Source organism: Neopsephotus bourkii, unplaced genomic scaffold (assembly GCF_033783945.1).
Source record: "Neopsephotus bourkii isolate Nb327-2 ecotype Australia unplaced genomic scaffold, CSIRO-AGI_Nbou_v1 NB_860, whole genome shotgun sequence".
Taxonomy (NCBI): domain Eukaryota; kingdom Metazoa; phylum Chordata; class Aves; order Psittaciformes; family Psittacidae; genus Neopsephotus; species Neopsephotus bourkii.
The window spans coordinates 2115631-2142073 of NW_026901356.1; the positions used below are offsets into that span (position 1 = coordinate 2115631).

Sequence of the window (26443 nt, forward strand, 5' to 3'; positions counted from 1 at the left end):
TTTGGAAACTCTTTTTGTTCAAAGGGCTGTTGAAATGTGACTTTGCTGCAGTGTTTATATACTTTTGTGGGACAGCATGCTGTAACATCTGTAAAGACCTAAGCATAAAGCCGTCTTAGATAGTTATGCCTTATGTGGGTCTTAGTAATTTTCTCAAAACTAGCAAAATTTCAGAAAGTGTAGAAAATTAAAGAGAATTCTGCTAATCTTTTTTTTTTTTTTTTGCCAGTGTATTCATCAGTCCAGTGTATTCATCTGACATGCTCCTTATGATGATGTGCAGTCTTGTTTTTAAAGCCAGGAATTGAAAGATAAAGGTTTCCACTTTAATTCTAATATCCCCATTTACTGGCACCAGGAGCAAACCAGTTACATTATCAGGGTAATTTTCCCAACTGCAAAATCAGGAGCTGTTAATAGCACCTATTCTGAGAGTATATGGACACTTAAATATATCTTCTGGAAATAAATGTTTTTACTAAAACAAAAATGTCAATAAGGTTTGAGGGTTTTTTGGTTTGTTTTTTTTTTTTATCTGCAAGTGGTAATGTAAGTTACAAAAGCAAAATTATTATTCATATTCTCAACTAGAGAACCTATAATTTTACATATTAATTTGATTTCAGTATAGTAAAAAAAAGTACTGCATAAGACCTCTTATTATGCAAAGTATTTTCATAGTAGATGAATTTATCATTAGATTAAATCCTATCTTGGGAAAGTACATACCACTTACTTACGTATATTACATTTTGTAAAGGTGTTTGAATACCTGAAATGTTATTTATCTAGATACCTGATGCACTTACTCCTTAGGAAATATAGAAACTTGATTTTCTAATTTTACCGTTGCAATCAAAAGTGTATGAATATTCCTCTTGCAGTGCAAACCTCCATCTCCTTACTCAGCTATTTTTAAACATTAGATGGCAGTTTGCCTTCAAAAAGATTGACAGTAAAATTTAATGTAATTAATAGAATTTGTGAATGTAAAACTAACACCCTTCTTTTTACATGTTGGAATTACCTGTCCATAATTGGGATGTACAATCAGTTTCATTGTAATCTTTTTTTATAAATTATAAACAGTATGATCATATTTTAGAGAAACCCAGAAGCATCTCTAAGAAGCAAACTGAAGGACAAAGGTTTTAGCAGCTGGGAGGCTGCTTTTGGGTTTGTGGTTTAAATTCCATATAAATTGATTGGAATGGAGTTAAGATTGATAATATGTCTGATTTTTTAAAGAACTGATCTTTTAATTTTCACAGAATTGTTTTACAGTAACAGACTATATTGAATAAAAAACAGCAAAGAAACATTAATCCTAGAGTCTTTGCTTAGCAGCCTTGAACAAATGAGAGCATTTAATTTTTCTGAAATTATTAAACTTCATGTATCCTTCTTTATCCATTAAACTACAGAAAAAACTGTCATTAGGAGGAGCAAAGCTGCTGAGGGTTCCTTATACCCCACATTACTCAGTTCCCAGAGCCCTGCTGTGTAGTTGTTCCACTCTCCAAGAAGCCTGTTAAAGAGCCCCTGAGAGCATGTGTACAGCCCTCCATGTTAATAGTTAATTGGTGAGGATGGCAAGATGAGAGGACAGCCGAACATGTGGTCTCTCAGGCTCAAGCCGTAGACAGACCTTTAGTTATAATAACAGCAGCTGCTCACATTCTCACAACCCAGCTACTCACCATTCTGTTGCTGAGGTTTCTTGCTGGATTAAAAAAGTAATGAAAATATCTTTTCTTTCCAAGAGAGTAAGAGAGAGGGGTTTGGGGTTTTTTCTAAGTGCATTTCTGTATATAATTTGATCAGAGTAAGTTCTAGCATACACTGTCTCTGTAGAATCTTAAAGTCAGTACACTGAAGGCATAAGAAAATACACACTATCTTTCTGAATATGTAGTAAATTCCATGTTTATTCCCTAAACTACTATTTCTGTATTTTCTGTTATCTTTTACTTCCCAGCTATATTAATTAGGTGGTCTGCAAGTAAATTCTTCACATGAATAATTGCCATACAAATAAATCTAAGTTCAAAATCAGAATTAAATCAAGGGGTTGGCTGAATAAGACATACAGAAAAATAGTTTCATTTTTACTTCCTTTGTCTTGAAAAACTAAATTTTCAGTAGTCACTCATACCATGCCTTGTCTGTGCCAGCTGCCAGTACTAGTTACTCCAGTGAAAAAGAAAGAAAACTCACAACTGGTAGTACTGATTTTAAGCAGGGACAATATCTTTCCAAACCAGACTAGTTAAATTTTTTATATGTAGTATATGGATAGTGCAGATACAGATAGATATATATAGATATGGAATGTATGTATCTATAGTTGAAGATTGGTTTCTTTTGCATATTTTCCTAAATATTTTCAGTCTTGTACTTTCACAAATTAAATCTACCTTGTTTCTTTCTTTTTCAGAAAGTTTAATTTTGCCTTTTCATAAATTCTATCTTTGCTCTTGGCTGATGAGACAATAACATGAGGCTCATGAGGGTCCCTATTTTATCTTTTCTGTATTCCGATTGTTTTATAATTTTCTCATGCTGCTTCTTAAATCTGTTTTTAAACAGTCACTTTTCTTTTAATTACATTTTACTTTGCTACAGTGATGTAATACAATAATGCTATTATTGTTTGTTCACTTTTTATACATTTTAGTGTCTGTTTTGTCTCTTTGATGACCACTGAACATTAAAGAGTGATTTTCTTCTTGATGCTTTTCCCTTCTGTGGTACACATCCACCAATGTAGCTCTTTCATTATGCCAGGTATTTATTTTCTTTGATTTAATAACTTTGAATTGCATTTATCCAAAGATGTTGCTCATTCACCCAGTTTGATGGGACACTGAATGTCTTCACAGTCTTCTGTAAGGCTATATTTTAGTAAAATATACAAATTTACAAAGAAATCTGGTTGTGTACAGAGGCATTTTTTCAGGATAATTTAAAGAAATTGTAGTCCACTAAAGAATACAGATTCTTTGTGTTTTGTTGATGAAACTTGTAGCGCAAGCAGTGCATGAAAAAAAAAAAAAGAAAATTCTCTTTTCTCAACCACAAAAATAGGCATATATTATTCTGGAAGAGGATTTCAAGAAAATGACACTAAAAACTTACTCAATTATAAATTTTATTCAGATGATGTGTGACAGGTTTTACTTGATTGATATTTTCTACCGATTGAACATACTCTTATCTTACACTGTCTGTCAGATAATAAATATTGAGATACTTATGAGTATGATTAAAATAGTTGATGGAAGGTTATTTTTCAAGTCTTTTTACTGCTGCTTCAAAATGCATTGTGCCTATGAAATCAGATGGTGCGTTTGAAAAGGGAGAATTACTTCTATTTTTTAAATTTAGCATTGATCAAGGAAGACAGACTGAAGAGGGATTTAATTTGTTGTTACACTTTCCAAATATAAGGAATATTCTAAAACCAAGTAAGGACTCTTTATCTGTATGTTGATAATCTGTGCTTTTTTAGTACCTAATTAAAAAAAAAAAAAAAAGAACTTTTTGTGCAAGGGAGTGTCACTTAAAGGACTTTAATGTCACTGTTTTATACTTGCAAAAGCCCTAAATTAGAATTTGAAGTCTTTTCCTATTGTATTTTTCTTCTTTTTACTGGAAATCATTAATAAATCCAGAAACATCTTTCTCCCAAAATACTAAACAATGTTCATAATTCTGTTCCTGTTCTTCCCAATTTTGTATGAATTAATATTTTTTAGAGTAGATTCTTCTTTTCACTGGGAGAAAGTGTAACACTTTTATTAAAGCCATCCTTTATCTTGAACTTGTAGCTGTATTTATTACTGGTAAGGACTAACAACCATATTAGTCAGCATGTACTAAGGGAAATTAATTGACTAATGAAAAGTCAATATCAAGAAGTCTTGTTAGAGAACCGGTCCTTGGAGTCTGAAGTTCTGTTTAGCAAGATGTTTTCGTTATTTCATCCAGTATGTTAAAAAATTCATTTCCTACAATATTAATGTTTTGATGCCTTGAATTCACTGAAGTGCATATATTACTGTATGTTTTGGTGTAGAAAAATTCTGAAACAAACCTTTTCACATCCATAGGCTTTTGTGTTCACACTGAGTAATTTAGCAGCTAAACCTGAAGTCAAGCAATCGAGTGCTTTAGAATCCATTGGTAATCTAGGATTATAAAGTATGAACTTCTAAAGCTTGTAAATTTCTCACAGTTTGAAATCTTTACTTCGAAGAGAAGAACTAAGAGTGATTGTTTGCCTTAGAACTAACTTCTGAAAGTTAAAAAGTGTAAAATGCTGAATACCCTTCAAATGTATTTGTATATTCAAATGTATTTGATGTATTTGATAAGGTAGCCACTGGCACAAATATATATTGAAATCAAATATGTAGTTTTTATATCATAGTTAAGCAAGCTTTCAGAATTTTCTGCAAAGTAGAAAAAAGTCTGATGAAATGGGATATTGGTATTGTTTAACTTGCTTTTTAATGTTGCAAATTGGTTTTCCTTATATGTGAAAAACACATTTTAACAGCTATGCAGAGAAATACTAAGAGACATGACTTTTATGACAGGTGTTCTTGGACTATCCACATAGTTTTTTCATATCTGAATATTCTGGTTTGTATATTCTGGACATTCACAAAAGCATCTTTTAAATTATGATTAAGTAGGAAGCTCAGAGAAGTATACGATTTAAAATTTAAATTGGGCAACATTAAGTAATTATTATTTTTTTTTTCTATTTCTATTGTCCTTGATAGTATTTGCTAATAAATTTGCAGGAGAAATAGAAATATTTTGTTGCTTCATAAAACAAGTTTATGGTTGCCAATAGGCTGTATTCTGGCTCTGCCACTTGTGGTTTGGTAACAGGTACCATTTCAAAAACAAACACAGTATACATCCAAAGCATATGTTTGTACCCGCATTTTAATTGTCTTTTGACAGACTTAGTCGTATTATGATGAACAGTCACATTGTATGTTAAAATTGCATGCCAAAACCAGCCTTCTCATTTTAATAAATTTTACGTTTAGAAGGATGCTATATACACTTCCTTATCACCATCTCTTCAACGCATTGTCTCTTAATAGAAAAAAAGACACTTTTCTAAAATGAATAAATTAAACTTTATAAGTTAATGAGTATATGCAGCATTACAATTTTGTTTTGCATTTTACGTATATTATCTGAAAATACTCCTATGAAAACTTTAAAAAATTAGGTAAGATTTAGAACTAAATCTTTCAACTGCAATATTAGACCTAAACAGTTAAATATCCCATCACAGTATGGAGATAGTCATCTGTTCAAGCATATGGAATCTTTTGGCTACTGGACTAAGTAGTTAATATAATGCCCAGTGTCCAGACATGGACACAACTGTTATGGAAGCAGAAGGGAAGAGGCTCATGTACTGAGCCCATTTGGACACTGATAAGTAAAGATTAGAAGAGTGACTTTAAATAATGCAGGACCAAAGTAGGTACCTGCTTTGAACAAGTAATTCTGTTAGAAAATGGAAGGTAGTACTGTTTCTCTGAAGAAAAACATTTTTTTTTTTTTGTTTGCATAAGTAGAGGTCTAAGTTATTGTAAAAAAAGCCCTGTGAGTCTAGCATTAAATATCTGCTGTCTATTGTACTTCAGAACAAAGAGCTATAAATTTTGTGTAAAACTCTATTTAAATTATTGCATATGTATTTCCCATCTGAAGTGATTTTCAAATAACTGAATATTGAATTTCTGTGCAGTATTTGCTTAGAAACATTTGTATGTGAACTTTTGGTGTTGTTTAAAAACCTTGAAATTTCAGAACCTAATTTTACATCTTTTTGTTTAGACCTGCTCTATTAATTACAGTATAATCATTATAAAAAGGAATACTGCATCTTTAATGATGTTTTTGTGCCTGTATAGTTAAGTTTTAATGTTAGGGAGAATAAAAAAATAAATAAATAAATAAATAAATTAGCCTTGTAACCTCTTTCTCTTCCAGACTGATGATGGAAAATAAAAGCTCTTAGCCACAGAATGTAACACTTAGAATTAATATTTAATTAGACCAGCAAATTCTACACCGTGGCTGAAAGCTTCCAAAGAGTTGTTAGTGCCACAATTGACCTACAAGTTTAATAATAACTCACTTCTAGGAGCAAGTGCCAGTTCAGCATAGTGGAGCCACTGTAAGAAAGTCCTGGGAGATTAAAATCAGCAAACCAAATGGCAGGCGAGGATTCCTGGGATGGAGCCTTCTGGAAAGCTGGGAGCTGGAGTAGCTTTTCAGCCAGGATTCAGATGAGAGCAGTGGGCAAAAAAAGCTGATCCCTCCTGTTCTGGGAGCTTCTGGTTGTAGGCCAAAATCCTAGAACAGATTTTTTCTAAGTGTTCTTACTGCAGCTATTAATTTATATCACAAATCAAGTAATGAATGACTTACCTTCATCTTCTAATTAAGTTTTAATACAAGCATTATCACTGAATTCTCTGGCAAGGAAGAACAGGGCTTTTTTGGAGTGACTAATTTAGTATGCTTGTGTTGCAGAACGTTTCATTTTATAGTATAACTGCTTCATAGATGGTTCTTGTTACAGTATGATATGATGAGCAATTTATTGTAGTGTTATGAAATATGTAAATTAAATAAAATGTGTATACGTTGTAAAACAGAGTATTTTGAAGGTTAAATAGCTTAATCTTGTCTGTCATTTTCAGAACAATTAAAATATAAAGCCTGTAACTCTACCATTAGATATCCATCTGAGCCTTAATTCTGTGGCAAATTATTCTAGTGAAATAGGGCACCATAAGTTCAAAAATGTGCAAACACACAGCAACAGACTGAGGAAGGAACATTCTGCATTATTTATTGGCTAAATCCTAAATAATTAAAGAAATGCCTACTCATTAGTTAAAAATTAAAGCAGATGAGAACCTTGCCAGCAGAGGGAGCAGTCATGTCTTTCTTTAGGTTCCTACCGTTTCCACCGTACCCATCATTTCCACCCTACCTCCTCTTATTGCCCAGCCAATTTCCCATCTGGACCCAGCTTTGCCAGCCTGCTTCTGATGACAACCTATAATTTTACACTGAGTAAGGGATTCGGTTTTAAAATTATTTTATATTTTGTCATCTTTCAGAATCAGTTAGCTGTTCCATTTGATATTTGTGTACTAATATTTGAAATAATGGTGGAGGATCTTTTTGGTCACCTGTGAGTAAAATGTGATTCACTGTTTAAAGAATTAAAGTTGCAGCAATAGTTGGCCTTTTTGAATTGGTAAGCAAAACACAGTGACATTTTTTGCAGGCAAAATTGCAACAAGACCTCCTAAACTTTATATATAAAATTAATAATTCCTAAGGGAGTCACAGGATTTCAGTTAAGCTAGTTGGTTTCAAATACATTCATTTTTGTTATACATTAAGTTCTGTTATAGCTTACTTGTAATATCACTCTCATTCTTTCAGTCTACTTTTGTATCTCTACTACACTATGACCAACTCATAGCACTCAGTGTGTTTAATTTTCTAAACAAATCTGCTCAAATGGTCATTTCATTTTTGCTGTTATTAAAGATTAAAGACAAATAATACCATAGAGTTTTCCATATATATATGCTTTATAACAATGAGGTAATCTCATTAATAAGGACCAGATAGTATTTAGGGAAGATGCTAGGCTGACCTCAGCCCAGGTTTTATACTCATTTCTTCCTAGCTCTTCACCCTTCACTGGAGAAGAGCTCAATGAGGTTTATTTTATCTACCCACTGCTGCAGGACTCACGCAACTGCACCCCAGAACTGTTCATACTCACATGTAGCCTGTGCTTTCAGCTACCAACTGCTAAGGAAAGAGTCAGAAAAGCATTGAACAGGGATTCAGCTCAAAACATGTCAGTCTTTAACACCCTGTACATCTGTCACCTCTTTCAGCCAGATATTAATGGGATTTTGAGCGCCCAGCTTTCTGAGCTTTGACTCCCACATTATCTTTATACCACCAAGTATTTTCCTGATACTCCAAAGACACAGATGCAACCTCCTAAGCCAGGTCTCAAATAGAGGGAAAATACTTAGTGAAAGGCTGAGTTCAGTTCCCAGCTTACTGTTGACTGTCTTGTGACATTGGACAACTCACATGACATCTTTGTGCTTGTTGCTTGACTTGGAAATGAGGAATGCAGGACTTTTGTAAAGCACTTGGAGATCAACAGATGGAAAGTTTGTTTTAACCTATATAGTCTTTGTTCTCACTTTTGGTTTTGTAGGCCTCAGCAGCAACTGTTATTGACTTCTTTGTTTTACCTGTTGAGTAATCATTTATTTCAGCGTTGGTCTTTTTAGGTCTTTCCTCTCATGGCAAAACAGACATACTTTTATTTTGTAGGGTGCTAAGGTTTGCTGGCATTAAATACTTTTATAGCTCAAGTAGTAGACAAGTAAAGGCCATCCATTTTCAGTGAAGATCTAAAGATTTTTGTGTACATAATACTTAGTTTTTATTTCCAAGCTGATAATTCTTCCTGAAAACTTATCCTGAATTTTTTTTATGGATTCTGTGCCATCCACCGTCGTCTTATATATTTGATAATAGCATTGAAGTGTTCCTATAGCAGTGATAGTGGTTTAGGTGTAAGATAAGGGAACCATGCCTCAAATGTTTTGAGTTTTTAGGAAACAAAAATAATAGTTCTAACTAGTTTCACAGTTGAAAGACTCTGAAGACTATCAGGACACACATTATTAAAAGCAACTTCAAGAAAATCAACCAAAATCTGGAATTAATACCTCATGTGACATATTGGCCAGCAGATGCTTTGTTACTCCCTTCCCATTTTTACAAGTAGGTTGTATCTAATTACCTGCTCATGTCTTCACTACTTGTCCTTTCTTTGCTTCTGTAACCTGTATGAAATTATTCAAAAATGCTATTCATTGCTTGAAATTAGCTAGTGCAATACACTGTGTATCTGAACAAATGAACCAACATCAAGCTTCTGTGATATCAGCCGTATGAACAGATACTTATACTTAAGCTCTATTTTAGTCAGTAAGGTTCTTCAGAGGTAAAAGAAGGTGCCTGATCAGTCTGAATCCCTAAATGTGAATTTCTTGTCACTTGAAGACATTATTTGTAGTAAATCTTGAAATATATTTCTAGGATACCTGTCTTCCAGCAAAGACATCATGCTTGTACTCAGTTTTGTTGTGACACTGGTAGAGATCTTTGTTTATGTATTGTTCCTCATCTTATGTTCCAGTGGCCTGAGTGTATATTCATTTTGGAGCCAAAATCCAAAGTTCAGTGAGTAGGTTTGGTGTGTGCAAGCACTGAAAACAGTGCTAATCAACTTAGAGCAAGTATAGAATTTTATACTTTGCAGTCTTTGTTAATTACTGCTAAAACACTGTTTGGCAGAGCAGTTATTAATCTTTTGAGGATTTGTGGATGGTGAAGAAGTGCACAAACTGTATCTCTATATAACTAGTACAAGAGCCTGATACCTAAATTCTTTTCTCAAAATGTATGGGTAGTTCTTGGATTTTCTAAGCAGTAATTATTTACATAGCCTTTCAATTTATAATTCTTTGGAGATTAAGTAGTGATGGCAAGTGGTAAATATTTGCATATTGTGAAGTCATTACCACAGAACTGTGTGATAATCTCTCAGAAAATATCAAGAATTATTTATCTATTGGACATCCAGACAGTGCTTCCTTATAGTCCAATGTGGCACAAGCTAGTATTGATCTTTTTTGTGAAAATTCGCACACCAAAATATGCTTTAAGTTTATAAGGTTCCTATTACTTTGCATGTACTTGTTTGCTTGCTGTTTATTATTGAGACCGTCTTTCAAATGAAGTGTCAGGATTTCTGCACTCACCTGCTGTTAACAACACAAACTGTTGCCTGCAATTACAATTTACCTAAGCTTGGGGGGAATATCTGAATTCATCTTTAAATTCTCTGCTGTTATATGGGGAATGTATGCAACTTACTGGCTTTTGTTCCAGTGCTAGCAGTTGCTTGTAAGTAGTTTTTTAGGTAATGAAATCCATTTTAGGATTTGATGTATTAGGTCTTTAATTAAATGTTTTAAAATAAAATCAGTGATGGAATTAGATTACTAGGATGTAAAGGTACAGAAGTCAAATAAAACCCTCTGTCAAAAGATAGGACTAATGTCTCTTTGAAGAGACATAGTCTTAAAATACCTTATTTTCAATCCAATATATGAATTAATATTAAAATTATGTTGATGTATTGATCTGATTACAAATGCAAACACATGAAGCCCATGTGATTCAAGAGCTTAATGTATTTATACAGGTGCTAGTTGGATCTCATTGTAGAGCTTTAACATGAGTCTCTTATTTTCCTATTAAATTTTGAGATGGGTACTATGTACAAAAGTTGAGGCCATTCTAAGAACATTTTCAATTTTTTTACTTTTTATACTTAATCCAGTGGGAGGACTAAAAAAATTAAATATTATTATTACTTAAATTTTGTCAGCTTTTTAATTTCTTTAGAAACTGATGAAATAAAAATGGGAGGACATATCTCTTGGTGTTATAAAAAATTTGACAGGAAATCAGAGGAGAACTAGAAATTAGAGCAGAGTCAAAAAGAGAGGGGTTTTTTCCTAATACAGAATACAGATGAACCAAGATTGATTTGATTATTAGTAGTAATAGTAAAATTGCAGTACAGTAAGAACTCAATACAGTAGAAACACACAGTATTAACGTACAGAGGCTGTACATGTATTTTTGTTGGTACAATACTGTGCTTTATACTCAGACACAGGAGATGATATGTTTATTTGTAAATAAGTATTTACAAATACACACAAATAATTACTTGAAGCTATGTAGATTCTGCAAATAAGTTAGGACAAAGCAATCTTCTTATATAATTGCCCTTCCCAAAAGCTGGTTAAACAAATATGTCTAGTTTCCTATTGTTTTGAAACTACACTTTGGTTAAGCCCTAATATTATAAGTTTGCCCTTAAAAGATAATGTCTCTCTAAGACAGCAAGCACAAAGTAAGATACAGAATGAACGCCCAGCCCAGTCTGCACAACAGGCTTGCAACCATGTTGTTAGAATAATTACATTTTGGCTGAACTAACTAATGAAGAAGACCTGCAGTACATCTAGCAAGACTGAAAACTTTTCAGGACTGGGTTGGGGTTTGGGGTTTTTTTATTTTTGCATGCAATTTAAAACAATGCCTCTTCTAGCTGCCAACAAACTCTTTCCCTGAATCTCCCCATTCCTGGCTTCCCTCCTAACCATGTCCTGGCTCACCTCCAGAGCTGCCAAGTTTATGCCAGAAGCAGGAGGTAGATTTGTATGGGGCTGGAGGAAGATCTGGAGCTCTGTTAAATTTTCAAGCCCAGATGGGGCAACATGATTTGTGTGTTTATGTCAGGATGCCATACATCACAAGTATCTGTGTGCTGACGTCAGCTTTGATTGAACATTAATGTGCTGAACGCTGCAAACTAGAAAATACATGATAGATACAAATCTATGGCAACAATGCCACATAAGCAAATGTCTGTTTGGTGTGGCGATTCACTGTGCGAGATATTTCCCAAGATGCACTGCATTAAGCCAGGGGAATATTTTTACACACTTTAAAAACAAAACCATAATCAGCAGACAAACAGACTACAATTGAAGAAAGCAAACCTATTAAGAAAAACTGAAGCCAACATTGACACACATATCATTAGGCAACTATTGCATTGCTGTCCCTCACTTTTAAATCTTTCCAGAATTAAGGCCAAATAGGAAAGATGCTATTGTGGTTTGCAGGACTGTTAATGGTGAGGATACCTTGCTGATGGCTGGCCATCTTTCTGTCCAGTTTTTGTAACCCATTTTTTATCCAAACCAGCAAGCAAAAACATTACTGGACAGCAAATTTTTCTTTAAATGGTAGAATATTTTTTTCTATACTGAGAATTAGGTTAGCTTCCAGAAATCATAATTTTGTTTATTTATGTACCAGTTTTGTTTTGCCTGCTAATACAAATAACATCCAGCAACCTGCTGAAGAACTGGAAAGATATGGTCATTTCTGGTCTATGGAAATGTAAAGATCCCTGGCTACTTCTGATTTATATTTATACCACCTTTATGTGGTTGCCCCTGTAGAATAATGTAACCAGAAGGTTCCATTAATATGTAGTATACTGGCTCTCTCTTCCTAGAAGAGGAAATGACTTGCAAGTCAGCTTTAGTATTTCAGTTGTGGATATAATAACAAAGCTTAGGGATTGATGGGTAGCCAGTGTTCTTTTAACTCAGATCACTCATGTTATTCCTCATAAAGGAAATTCTGTAGTGTAACACTATTTTATCATTATCCGTTATTAGACTTTGTAGGTAAAACTGAAGTTCCCTGATTCCATGGGGATAGATCATTTTGGCCTGTGCACAAGTACCGGCTTTGAAAAGAGACCAGTCCCCAGGATTTAATGCCATCTGGCCCATAAGGTGGGGAAGGGAGGAGGTGTATAGGTGCCATGGGATCTGAGGATTTAGGCCTTGTAGCCTGAGCAGATTGGTCTGTGCAGGCAGGCCACAACTTACTTTATGTAGTGGTCAACAAACAGAATTCAGATTATTCTTTGATGAGAGTAGGAAATGTTCAGCTTTCATGTCTGCTTTGTAGGCCTCTCTGGGACTAGGAAATAGACTGTCACTGAAACGTGGGTTCCTGAAAGCAATTGTACTAATCGCTATTTTAAGAAATGAACCTGTATGTCATTACAATGAATGGACTTTTCCAACTTACCAAGGGATGTTTCCCTTCTCTCTGCTCCTAATTACTTTACAAATTGTTAGTATCAAGTACTTTAACAGTATTTAAATTGGCATTTCATAAGAAGCATTGCTTGTATAGTTTATGAAAGAAGTGCAGAATGTACAAAATGCTTTAAAATTCATAAAAAATGCAAAACTGTAGCTTGGAGCTTCTTCATACTTGTAATGGGTATTTTGAGGTGTTTGATCTTGACACCCATGAATGTATGATGGGTATATCACCTACAGCCATCAAGAACAAAAGTATACCAGGTGTCCAGGCAGCTGCAAGATAACAACTTTTTATTTGAAAGTAGTATTTTGCTTTTTAGCACAGATTTGTATCTTTTTTTATTTCTCTTTTTTTTTTTTCTCATTAAATACTGACATCATCAAATCATTTAAGAACATTTAATCTGGAGTTACCTCTGAAGATCTCTGTTGTCACCTTTGAATGTTGCTTTCTGCTCCATAAAATTAAGTAAGGAAAACTGCACGGAAAACAGCTTATTTAAGGCACATGGCACTACATTGTTGCATGAGGCGTAAGGCATCACTTACCACAAATATATTGAGAAATTCTAATGCTACTTGAGACCTTAGATTCATATGTTGTGTAGAGAGAAAGTTTCAGAAAGAAAAATACTGGAGGACAGAAATGCTTTGGGTTTCCATGGTTTTGACTGATGACCAAAATGAATAATCATGTGGGTTATACCTGCTCAAAATCTTAGAGATATGCTTAAGTGTATCCAAACCCAAAGTTTTCAGAGCACAAACAAAAGTTGAGCATCTTGACTCCTAGTAGAAGTCAATGAGAGGTGCTGTAACCGCCATATAGCTTGTAAATATCTCTGATGTGAGCAAATGCTGATGTTCTGAAGATTTAGGAAAATATTAATTTTTTGCTGAGTTAGCCCTTTTATAGTTTCTCCTTGTCAAATATATGTTTTCTTTAGACCAAAATTTCAAGTCCTTTTTCTTAAAAAAATAAAAAAGCCCTCTAATGTAATTTCTAAGTATTGATGACCTATTTTTTCCCCACAGTTTGCCATTGAGAAGACCAAGGCTTACTCTCTGAACATTAATTACCTTTTTCATCACATAGGATGTGTATTTTGTTTCCATGTCTTACAGAATAAAGCAATTATGGAACGTGTAACAAACTTGTCAGATACGGTAGTTGGTCTTGAATCATTTATTGGCTCAGAGAGAGAAACCAATCCATTATACAAGGACTACCATGGTAAGTTCCATCTTTAGCAATGCAAAAAGTCTGCCCTAAGTGTTTCTAGGGCACTTAGTGGCTTACCCTCCAATTGGGTATCAGCTATAAAGTAGCATTTGATTTCATTTTAGAATAAACCTCTTAAATGTTTCTTCTTGCTAACCAGGCTTGAGTTAGGAAAATTTTCAGTAAAGTGCATTAAGGCTGCAAAGGAAACATGGCAACTCCTTGCATGTTGTCAAGCCATATTACGGAGGCATGGCTCAATCAGATGTACATCTCAACAGGCAGGCTTTGGGGAATTCACATGCAGAGGAACCTTGGCAATCATCTGACCAGCGAGATGAACCTGTCATGAAATCAATACTTTTGATTTGCCAAGTTTTAAATAGAGAACACAGGAAAACATATATTAAGGTGAATAAGCTGCTAAATGGTGTGCTGTATAAACTTGATCTAAAAATAATGTTCTGGTTTTCAGCTTTACGTTATGGCACACATTTAAAGAAATGGATATGCATATGTGTGACATGGAAAATACAAAACTAATTTTGTTACAAAATCATGTACACTTTCAAGTGATTTATCTTCAAAATGTGTAATGGTGTTTAATCTTGTTGTTTCCCAAAGACTATGTTAGCTGCTTCAGCAGAACTATTTAAATTTTCAAGGACTTGATTAGAAGTCATGCATAGCCAAAGCAGTGAATGAGAAACTATTTTAGCTAATCCAGAGCGGTGCTCCGAGGGTGCATAAATTACAGCTATTATTATTATGATACTACTGGAGTTCCATAGAAACCTTTAGTTGAAAGTAAACTGCTTATCCAAAACCTGCTGTAAACATGTGAGAATGTGGCAGTGTTTTCCATAGCGGCATACGCAGAAAAAGAAGCAAAGATGGTGTTGAGACACCACTGTGTGTATGCAGGCTGTAATTAATAAATCAGAGAAAAGTCTTTTTTACTCTGAAAACAGTGCACATCTCATTATCTGAAAAAAGGTGAACAAAAAAAGAAAGAAATGTGAACAAAAGCTAGAATAATTTTCCTCATTATTTTTCCAACTGTATAATGGTGCTGTGGCATTTGTTTATGCTAACATAATTCTGTCAATTTGATACTCCCTTTCTCAGGGAAAGGAAAAAATTCTTTAAGACAGTGCGTGTTTTAGCAGTTATTTCCTGGGCTCCTGTAAAACTGTATGCTAAATCATTTCTGGTACTACTAAATAAAAATGATAAGCCAATATACGTAGCTTTTGAGGTTAATGCAGCCGTAACTTAGCAGTCTAAAAAAGGTATTCTTGACAGTTTTAACTTTGTGGATTCCGTTTGCTTAAGAATATATTTTAAGATTATTTAATTACTGCAGATGGTGGAAGATTTTGACATTCAGTGGAAGCTTACTTAAATTATTGCATTATTTAATGAATCCTACACAAATAATTTTATTAAGCTGTCTGTAAATCTAAATGATTGGAAAGTCCATATAATAACAGAAGAATTATATAGGTGATTTTTAATTAAAATTTTTAGAATATTGTATATAAGCAACCTTGTGTTATACCTGGTATTTCTATACATAATAGTTCTATTTTGGACTCATGAGCCAAAGAAATAATTCTCCTGTGTTGCCAGACTGGAGACAGGGGTAGAAGGTTGCAAAGTATAAAAATATTTTTCTAATACTGTTGAGAATTTTTGTAATTTTTGTACCCATGAAAATGGTGCTTTTAAAATTATTTCTGTTTTAGGAAACTTTCTACCCTTATTCTTCTTTTAAAAATAAAAAAAATAAAGCTCCCAAAAAATACTTGCCTTACTTTAAATTAGGGTTTTAGTGCTTGGGGTTTTTCTCACAGCTGCCGTTTTCAAGTAAGTTGTCTTTTATAAATGTTCAGTATTTCCATTTAGATGGTAACTTTATGAATAGCAAATATAGGCCAGTAATTGAGAAGCCCTGTAGAATTTTCCTGGGTTTCAGATGTAGGAAATCACCCTTAGGTTGTTCAGAAACTATATTAGGCTGCACAAAAACCATCCAGCGTCCTTGTCAGAAAAAATCAGCTTGAGCTTTAGCTGACAGAATGCAGAGCTTGCAGTGCACCTAGTACTGTTAAAATCATCTGAACAGCTCTGTAAGCCTCCTGCACAAAGAAAATGTATTTCTCCAAGCATGGCATAGGGGTTAAAATTTCTCAAAAAGCAGGATCTGAATCAGTATTTTCCAGCAACTTGTTTTCAAGTTGTTTTCAGGGCGCAAAACGAAGTACTTCTCATTAGAGCTTCAGTGGTTATCACTAACCCATAAGCCTTGTTTTGCTGGCTGCTTACTGGTGCATTTAATAAAATAAAGATCACTCAGTGGTGCCGTGGGCAGCATGCAAGGTGATAGCCATATTTGCTTACTGTAAATAAAAGAGAAAATCACACACAAACCGGCTGTAGTTTTGACAAGTACTAAGATCGCTCTTTACATCTGTACTTCTGTACCAAAGTGCAATTAGTTTTCCTCGCAAAAGGATTTCTGTTTATCTTATTCTGCTTGATTACTTGAGTATAATCACACCGTTTGCTTCATTGCTCCTGGTAGTAAGCTCCAGTTTAAAAAGGGGAGGATGAGTGTGTAAATATACAGAATTCTGCTGTAGGACTAATTTATGCATCTAGATGACAGCGTTTTCTTAATTCTTTTTTCCTCCTTTACTCTTTTCTTTCCACCAGGTTTGGTTCATGTGCGTCAGATTCCTCGGCTTAATGGCTTGAGCTGTGATGTGTCAGACACGAAGGATCTTGCTTTTAGATTAAAAAGGAAGCTGTTCACCATTGAGGTAAGAGAAACAGTTTTGTTTCACTATTTAGAACCCAAAAGGTGGAGCTAATCCCATCTCTTATGTTTCATTTTGTGAAATGCATGAAATATGCATCAGATGTTGTAAATTCATTTCACTCTGGTTTTGCTGTTCAGAACAGCTTTATAAAATCCTGCAATATGACTTCTAATTAAAAATGTCTCATTTGCGGCACTAAATCAGTCTGTTATAAATAGTTTATTTGGCTTGAAAATGTACATAGAAAGTAGGCCACAACCTTCAATAACAAAGTGTGACATGTTTCTAAGGATGTCAGGAGCATATTTAATTAAATGTTAATGACTTGCTCTTACTTATGTTAGTGGGTGGGAAAGTAGCTACATGTTATTACCCCAGTAGAGGGATTTTAATGTATAATGCTGCCTAAAATTGTGTGTGGTATGAGGGATAAGTGTCCTTATCAGTATTCAGAAACCATTTTCTTTGCATTACTGAAATCACCTTTCGCTCTTTTATGTCATTTTAAACACAGTATCATTTACACTAATGTCCCTAAGTAAATTTCCTACTAAATTTAAACTTTTTTCTATGACCTTTATGCAGACAGTCCTGATAGAAGGCAGTAATACAAAAGATGTATTTCATTTTAATCTTGCTAAAGAGCAAATGAACATAGCACTATTAAGCAATTAGAGCTGATGTATTTATTAACCAAGTAATGGTTAGAGATGGAAGATGGCTTTCAGGGTGCTGTGATAGTCATTGGTACAGTCTGGGCAGATTTTTTTTAACAAAGACATAAAACAGCCAAGCATCCCTGACAAACCATTTTGTTTAATCTCTTTTCAGATGAAAAGCTCTTAAGCAGGCCGCTTGTCTTAACTGCTTGAAACCATAAAAAGAGAGAATTGCCACCAATAAATTAGCATATTTTTTACTCCATCACCAAATGATGGTCAATGTGGCTTGGCACTGCTTTGGTGTTTGGGACTTCACCCTTAAGTGACCACTTTGGCCCTTATTTGACCCTCTGCCCTTTTTAGCTGGCCACTTGATAAGGTAACTTAAGGGTTCTCTCTCTTCACTGCACCCTCCCCTTCACAATTGCAAGTAGCTCTAACCTATAAATCATTGAAAGGGCCCTATCAAGTGACAAATTAAGGTGCCCTCCTCCTAATTAATGGTCATCAATGTCTTTAATTATCTAATCCTATTGAGAGTAGTTAATAGTTAATCAGGTGGCCAGTTCTTCATGCAGGTCATCTCTGCATGAGTGCTAGAAGTTTCACAACTAGAGGTATCCTTTTCAGAAGCCACTTAAAGGCAAATACATGGAGGAGGACTTTTTTCCCAAAGACATTCCTTCATAATGTTTGCCACTGTCCAGGGAATGTGGTTAGTGAAACCAGTTAACCCATTTTGACAACTGCTTTTGAGCTGTACATTAGAAACAAATACCTTAATAGCATCTGTTTGGTTTTGAAATGCAAATGTTCTTAGTATTTTTAGAAGTGCAGAGAAGAGTGCACCCTCATTTCACAGCATAGTAAACTTCCATTTATTATGGCTATGAATTAGAATGTTTGGGGTTTTTTTCCTCCCTGAGTCCTGACTCAGAATATATTTTTTTTTCTGTCTGCTATGTTTGTGATTCCAATTTGTAATGTAATTTGGAAGGAAAAAAAACAAAACCAGAACCAAGCAAAAAATGACAAAACCTTTAGCAGGAGTCTCTGTAAAAAGCACGGAATTAGCGATGGGACAGAAGTGTTGGAAACGGGTGTAGCGGAACTCTTGAAACAACCTGTTGCCCTAGACATGCATGGATGACCTGCCTGTAAGATTTCTCCCTTCCTTGCTTAGCTCCATCCCCTTTAGAATAACTTCAGGTTTTGTCAGAGATGTGCTTTCTATAAGCTGCTGAACTAACACAAACTAGCCGGCAGGGTTAGTGTCCTACTGTGATCTTCCTGTACACATTTCAGTAATCTATAATATATATGTTTTTCTTCCTCATACTTTTAAGGGAGGCAGCTAGGCTGAGTAGTACAGTGAGGTCCATAAGAGAATGGGAGCAAGGGAAAACTGAATTAAGAAGGGATGTGAATAAGAGGGTCACACAACCAAACTCAAACTGCGGTTTGAGTGTGTTGTGTCAACAGTCAGGTTTGGTTCTGGTGGTAAAAACAAAGCAGCACAGCACTGTGTGTTGTATACGAGCAACAGTGTACTTCGTACAAAGTACAACTAAGTTGATGATTTCTTTAGTGTGTAGGTTAAACGTGAAGTAAAAATATATTTTGAGTATGTTATAGTTTTTTGAAAGCTTCTGCTTAGTTATATACACACTTTAGGGTGAAAATATTGACCTCTACTTGAAATGCCATTTTAAAAACAAATTATGTAAGAAAAGTTAGAAATATACAACCTGTGATTTATGGCAAAATTTCTCTAAAAAACTACATCATTCTTTTTTGACAGTTTAAAATAAGGGCATAGGACATGGATTTTCTCAGCTCTTGGGTTGCTTACCAGTTAAATCATTTTATGGTTTGCCCCTCATCTGTAAAACAACCTTGAATGTCAAATCCATTTTATTAGATTGCAGTTTTGTGAGAGGGACTCCTCCTCTTCATAGTCTGCAGAATCATTGAACTGTTGCAGGTTTTCCTCTATCTTTGTCATCAAAATGATATTGACTGAAATGTATTCTGAAGGGATTTTTTTTTAATTGAAGATTTTTTATTAATATTTATGAGTGTTCATTTTTCATTTGTAAATAATGTGGTAGACCCTTTCAAGGAAAACTTACATGTTTATCATAAAAGGTGCAGTAGCTCTATCAAGCTTTCCCAAATCTTCACACAGTAGTTACTAGTGTTATATTATTATATGGAATATTATCAGAGATCTGTCTTATGTGCATACCACTTTAAAGGATACAATTTTGAAGTTAGCCTGTCTAATCCTATTTCTTCCCACTTCGGAATCTTAATTAGAAGGAGATAAAAACCATCATTTGACTAAATTATTGTCTTGAATCTGTAGCAAAAGGTATAATCCGCAATTGGGCCAATTAGCGTACCCCATAGTTAGCTATGCTGAGGCAGGAAACTTGATTAGATCTGACACCAGCCTAGTTCCCACTGTTGTTTTGCCAGGTATGATGGTCAGACTTCAAAGGGCTTGAGGCATCAGCAGGGCAAGGTTTGGAGGCCAGCTTAGGTCCGGTCGTTAATCTCTCTGCTAAAACCACAGCAGCCCTCTCACAAAACAAGCTTACACGACACAATCATGCGGTATTAAAGTTTGGGTTGAGTCATGCCAATTTGCCTTTGATTTTCTGATGATTGACTAAAAGATGGCTACATGACTAGACACATACTGAAAGTTTACTGATTAGATAAGTTCCCCAAATATTTGAAATATTTTTTGATTTCTCAGTTAAATGATATGACAACCCATTCATCTTAATGAAACTTTTCAGCAGAATTGTTCTTGAAGTATTTTTTGCTTTGTTTATAACTCTGAATGTAACTTTCCTCAGCATTTGATAAATTTCACAGGGACGTTAGGTTCATAGTTTTATTTGATAGAACTTGGTCTTTGTTTTTCCAAAACGTACTGTATGAAAACTAAAGGAATCTGTGCCTAGGTTTGATTTTTTTCACTCCTCAAAATTTCTAAGGAAATATTGTTTGCCTTTGTTATTTACATATTTTTACAATTACCTGCAAAAAGGGAATTTCCTCTTAATTATTTTCCACCTTACTGTAGATTAAAGTGCTGTTCCAGGGCTGAGATTACATAAGTGTTCCTTTCTTTTTCAGTCTGATTTGTTGAAATATTGCAGTAACAGTGACATGTTTCCATTCTGAGAAGAGCCTAAGGCTGCTTTAGTATTATTCCAAATGATTGAAATTGCCATCTTGCTGACTTTCCCTTGGGCAGCTTAAGGCCTGTTTACTTTTGTATTTGTTTCACATGTTCCCTCTGAGTTTGGCTGGCAGGACGTCATTACCTGGTTTGACAAGACATTTGGAGAAGATTCATATTTGATTAACTCCCTTTGTTACTGGCTGATCAACATAACCTTTGACATTATGTATTTAAAGTTAAAACTTTGATAAATTCATATAAATGTTTGCAAATATGAAAATTTATGGGTTTAATTCCTTAGTTTTGTTTTACTGATAATTTTTTAAGTATTCAGGTAACAGTCAATTGGTTATAGTGAGGAAAATAAGCTTTTTCCTACAGGTTTTATAGTACAGTTTGTTTGTTGTGACTTTTTTATCAGAGAGCCAGATGTAAGTGTATGAGCCAGATGATATGATTTTCTTTTTAATGGTTGTATAGCACCTGTGCAAACCAGAATAGAAATCTTAAAAAACCAGCTCAATTTGAAACCAAGTGTCATATGCTATATAAAGAATTGCCACACAGCAAAAATAAGTTTCCAGAGCTTAATGTTTGAGCTCAGAAGATTCTTTTCTGAGAGGTGTTTCCTAATAGGAGAAGAAAGTCAGAATGAGAGGAGTCCTGTGGCAAGCAAGTTGTTGGTTTCTCAGTGGCAGGCAGATGCAATATGGTACTGTGGAGCACTCTGCAGTGCATTTTTGCTAGTGGTAATTGCCAGAGTAAAGGTTATGTCTTTGGAAGGAAACATAATCACAGAAGTCAGCAATTAGGTCTGTATAGAATTAAAGTAAATGTATGACTCCAAAGGCATTAAAATAACGTCCTTTCTTCATCCGTCAAAAAAAGACTATGAGGAAATTAATGATTGCCAAAATAAGCAAGATTTAATTGCAGCTCCAGACATTCATGTGTATGCTATGTGTCCAGCATTGGTACCTGGAAGGAGACTTAAAACTTTTCTTGTAAGATGGTGAATTTGGCAATTAAAACCAGGAAATATTTTAGGTAGCTTCCATCTGAATTCTCTGTATTTCTACTTTTGGGGTTTTTTTTAATGCCAGCTGTACTGAAATAAACTTAATTTTAAAGGAGAAGTGCAATTAGCCACTGCTGTACATCATTTACCAAAAGAGGTGGTAAGACCAAGTCAGAACTGATGTCTGCAGTGCTTCAGTTGTGGTATTAGCATCACACAGTTTGGTCCTAAGAGACTCAGGAGATGGTGGTGTCAGTGAGTGCCAGAACTGTGCTCCTGGAACATTTTGTAGTTATTCATTAAACACATCAAGAACAGATACAAACATAATGGTTCAGGGTTATTCATGAGCTGTTTCTTCTGGAGCAATGAATCAATCCAATCATCAGTACATATGGGATCAGCATATATTTAGAATACACATACATGCCATACCAACCCCTGTATCAGTGAGACTAGAAAGTGCGTTTCGTACCTCTAACAGCATCACTTCTTATAGGTTTCTTCCAAGAAAATTTGAAGCAGCTTTCATTAATGACACCCCCTAACACTGACTATATTTCACTTATGTTTATCAAGTTGAGCAATATTATAAATAAACACATTTGAGTTAATCAACTCTTTTAGGCAATATTTTAACAAAAAGAATCTGTGAGCCAGTGAGCTGACAAAAGGCAAAACATTGGTTTGTTATAAATTTCAGTAAGGTAATAGTTCTATAGCAATTGGAAATGAATTCTTGTTTGCTGAGATGAAGTTCACACATTGTAACACCAAAGCCAATATATGTTACACTATATGTATTGTAATATTGGGAGTTCAGTCAATGTACTCTGGTAGATAAATCGTGACATTACAAGACTTGACCCCACGTTAGGGCCTTACAACCTCAGAATGGAATCTGCTCTTACCAAGCCAGAGGGTAACACAGTTGTGACTGCCCCACTGCCCAGTGCCTGGACCATAAGTGAAACTTTAGTTTTTTCTGACTCAAAGGTGAGACAGAACTTTTCTTTAGGGTTGCAGAAAGTGTATTTCTTTAATTTTCTAGTGTAATAAAATCCTTGGGGTCTCTCATCCCATGTGCTTGAGAACACAAGTACCCTTGGAGCTTATGTGGAAAACTTCTCTTTCTCCTCAGCCTGCCTTGAGCAGATAGCATCATACCTGTGGCAGACTGTAGTATTGGATGCTCCACTTCAGATCAGGGACTCAAATGCAGGGAACTCTGCACATAAAACTGAACTTTCTAAAAGAGAGTGGTAAAACATTGTAATAAAATTCAGATTAAATTTAAGCCAGTCAAGCCACTGTTACATTGATTTTTCCTGGCCTTTTTTCCTATGATATTAATAAAGACATTATCACTGTTTTATTTAAACATAGTTCAAAACATACTAATTACAACACCATAAAATTTTCTTAATCTAAAATTAGTAATACTGCAAAAAGTTTCTTCTGCAAAACTAATTATATCATAATTCCAAGCTCCATTTTGCTTTATTTCATCTAGTAGCCAGTTCAGGTTCTTTACCTGGTATGGTGTACTTCACTGAATTGTTTTGTCAGATGCTGTCAAGCCAACCTACCATTGTTAAAGAAAATCAAACTAAATCATTTTGGCATGAGCCTTGCAGGAATAAGGCACAGAATATGAAGGGTTTGATGAAATCAAGGATTTGATTTCAATATTGTAAAAGACTGCCTGTCAAAAATGTATTACATTCTTTAAAACACTTTTGAATAAATAAACGTGTTTAAAATCGTGACAGTACAATTTAGATAAAGTTTTGGGAGATTATTTTTAAATTGTAAGAACTTGAGGTAAAACAATACTCGGCGTACTTGTAGTTAAAAAAAAAACTTGTTTATGGTACATAGAACTGAAGTTAAGTGATAAGTTTTATGCGGTGTATGGAATTTCATACAACTTGTATATTGTGAACATGTGGACAAATTCAGTTTGAAAATATCACCTTATTGTGTAGTGCAGAATAATGTAGACTAAACTATTTTAATGTTCTGAAGATTAATATAGGAAGGTACTGTTAACTTTTAGACTGCATATGAAGATTTGTAGTATCCTAAAGTTTATTTCATAATTAATTTTGATTTATGGGTTGTTTGACATTCTACAAGTGTAACATGAGGGTTCCATTCTAAACTTTTAACACTTAAAATACAGCGCATCTGCAGTTCATTGTCAGTAAACAGAAGTCATGTATATTTTTATAACAAATAACTATGTTGTTTAGAAATATTTATGCCATAAGGGTGTTTTTGCAATGGAAGAACAGGCAACAAAGCCATTAATGCAATTAAAGGTCACAGGTACATATTGTAATGGACTGCTCATTTACAGGATCTATGTTAAGGTTCAGTGCTACCGCATGAAATGAATTGGCCTTGTTCAGTCTGTAAATGAATGGGTCAAGTTATCTTTTATTTGGCAGAAAAATAAAGTAGTTGGAATATTCCCACTTTCTTAGTATTAGAGGACAGGTAGGATAAAGAGATCGTTCGTTAAAATGTTGGTTGGTAAAGACTAAAAACTCTATCTACAAGGTATATATTTCTCACTAAAGTAGTAGTGCTCTTTAGGTGTAAGTTAGATACTGATGTTGAGTGTTTAAGAAGCAAAAAGAATTAAGCACTATATGCATAGTTCTCAGCTGGAGCTGAATGCCACCTCTATTAAATGTTTTTTAAAATACCAAGTTTTAATAAAAATAGGATATTTCATAGTTTTATTATGTTCTCACTTTACAAAGAATAACAAATTTAATGATGCCGTTACGTGTTATGTTGGTGTCCTAAACATAAGGAGGACATGGAGCTGGTGGAGCAAGTCCAGAGGGCCACGAGGATGATCAGGGGGCTGGAGCACCTCCTGTATGAAGACAGACTGAGAAAGTTGGGGCTGTTCAGCCTGGAGAAGAGAAGGCTGCGTGGAGACCTCATAGCAGCTTCCACTATCTAAAGGGTGCCTACAAGGATGCTGGGGAGGGACTCTTCACTAGAGACTGTAGTGATAGGACAAAAGGTAATGTGTTCAAACTGAAACAGGGGAAATTTAGGTGAGATAAAATGAAGAAGTTCTTTACTATGAGGGTGGTGAGGCACTGGAATGGGTTGCCCAGGGAAGTTGTGAATGCTCCATCCCTGGCAGTGTTCAAGGCCAGGTTGGACAGAGCCTTAGGTGACATGGTTTAGTGTGTGGTGTCCTTGCCCATGGCAGGGGTGTTGGAACTTGATGATCTTAAGGTCCTTTCCAGCCCTAACTATTCTATGATTCTATTATTCTACACAGTAGCACAGATCTCTAAATTTTATACATCTACATTAATGCAGGAAAATAAAAATTAAAGCTTATAGGAGGTCAGATTTTCTCAAGCACTGGTTTACATTATATCTGAACCTTATTGAAATACATCTAAGTAGGAGTTCAGGGCTGTTACTGAAAAGAATGAGAAGAGGATGAATTTACATCTCTACATGGTAGATGCATATCTGTCTGGGTCGTCTCATCTCAGTACTGTTTGTTGTGCTTTTGATTATTAATCTTTGGGCAGAAAATGATTCAAAGTATTCTGTAAAGTAGGAAGCTGTAAGGTAAACCCATCTAAAACTTGGGAAGGATTAAAATGTCATTATGTAGGTCAACAGAGCAAAGTTGCGAAATGTTTGCTATGACTAATAGCATGCATAACCAAAGAAATTCCAAACTGTTTTTTTGTAATCTTGCAAATTCAAGATTAATGCTTAACATTTCCAGTCTTATAAAAATTTTAGTGGTTTTGGATTAACATAATCTGTAAAAAAACACACATTTATGGTTTCTTTAAATCCTTCACCTCTAAAAAAACTTTTTCATACCATTTTGCTCATCTCTTTGTTTTACTGATTCGCAAAGGATATTACCCTTTACTGAACTTCTAACATACAGAAGCATTTTATTGAGAGCAAACTAGTCTTACTATTCTTAGTCTGAAAGACTTAACAAAAGTGCTGAAATGAGACATGAGGAAAAAATATACATAGACTGCGAAGTACTTCAGGTGAAGAAGAAATGTTCTGTAACTGTTGTGCAAACACAACTTTCTGCTTTGGCCAAATTATGAGGTATTATTTGTGACTGATTTCCAGAATGCATTTTATTCTTATATTCTTGGCCGAGAGGATTGTGCAAAAAGTAGATTGTCATAAGCAAAATGGCTGAGGACTATGGTGCCTAGGGCATAAATAGACTTAGACTTTGGTCATGCCATCTTTATTGCTCTCTATCTCACAGTTGTTTTATTTGCTTGTTATTGATTTTATTTTTCTTTTATTTTTCTTGGTTGTATTACATCTGGTTTTCAAAGGAATCTGTTATGCATAATGCAGTTTTAAAATTTTTATTGCATATTAAAAACTAATAGCTTTTCAAATATCAAGTGTGACTGTCCCCAAGAAGATTATTTAATGCAGTTCAAGAGGTATTTCTGGCCAGTTTACTGTTAACACAGTATTAACGCCCTTCAGAATAATATCTTGAATTTGAATGGGATTACCAAGCTGCAGTTCAGCTCCCTCTTTCCTCATTCATTCCTTCTGAAGGATGTGAGTGGTAACTGTATAGAGCGCAATAACCAACGCTTTGTATTGA

The 26443-nt window shown here is 34.6% G+C and overlaps 1 protein-coding gene across 7 annotated transcripts in view; it reads left to right on the plus strand.

Annotated features, from left to right (window-relative positions):
* ELP4 (elongator acetyltransferase complex subunit 4) overlaps window positions 1–26443 on the plus strand; it is a 142194-nt gene that overhangs the window by 47674 nt on the left and 68077 nt on the right. For 6 of the 7 annotated variants that reach the window (XM_061356640.1, XM_061356634.1, XM_061356638.1 and 3 more), the window contains 2 exons: window positions 13995–14103; window positions 16810–16916. In XM_061356640.1, the coding sequence (XP_061212624.1) occupies window positions 13995–14103; window positions 16810–16916 (216 nt within the window). Of the gene's footprint in view, window positions 1–13994; window positions 14104–16809; window positions 16917–20728; window positions 21178–26443 lie in introns of those variants that run through there. The other variant, XM_061356636.1, reaches the window with a different exon arrangement.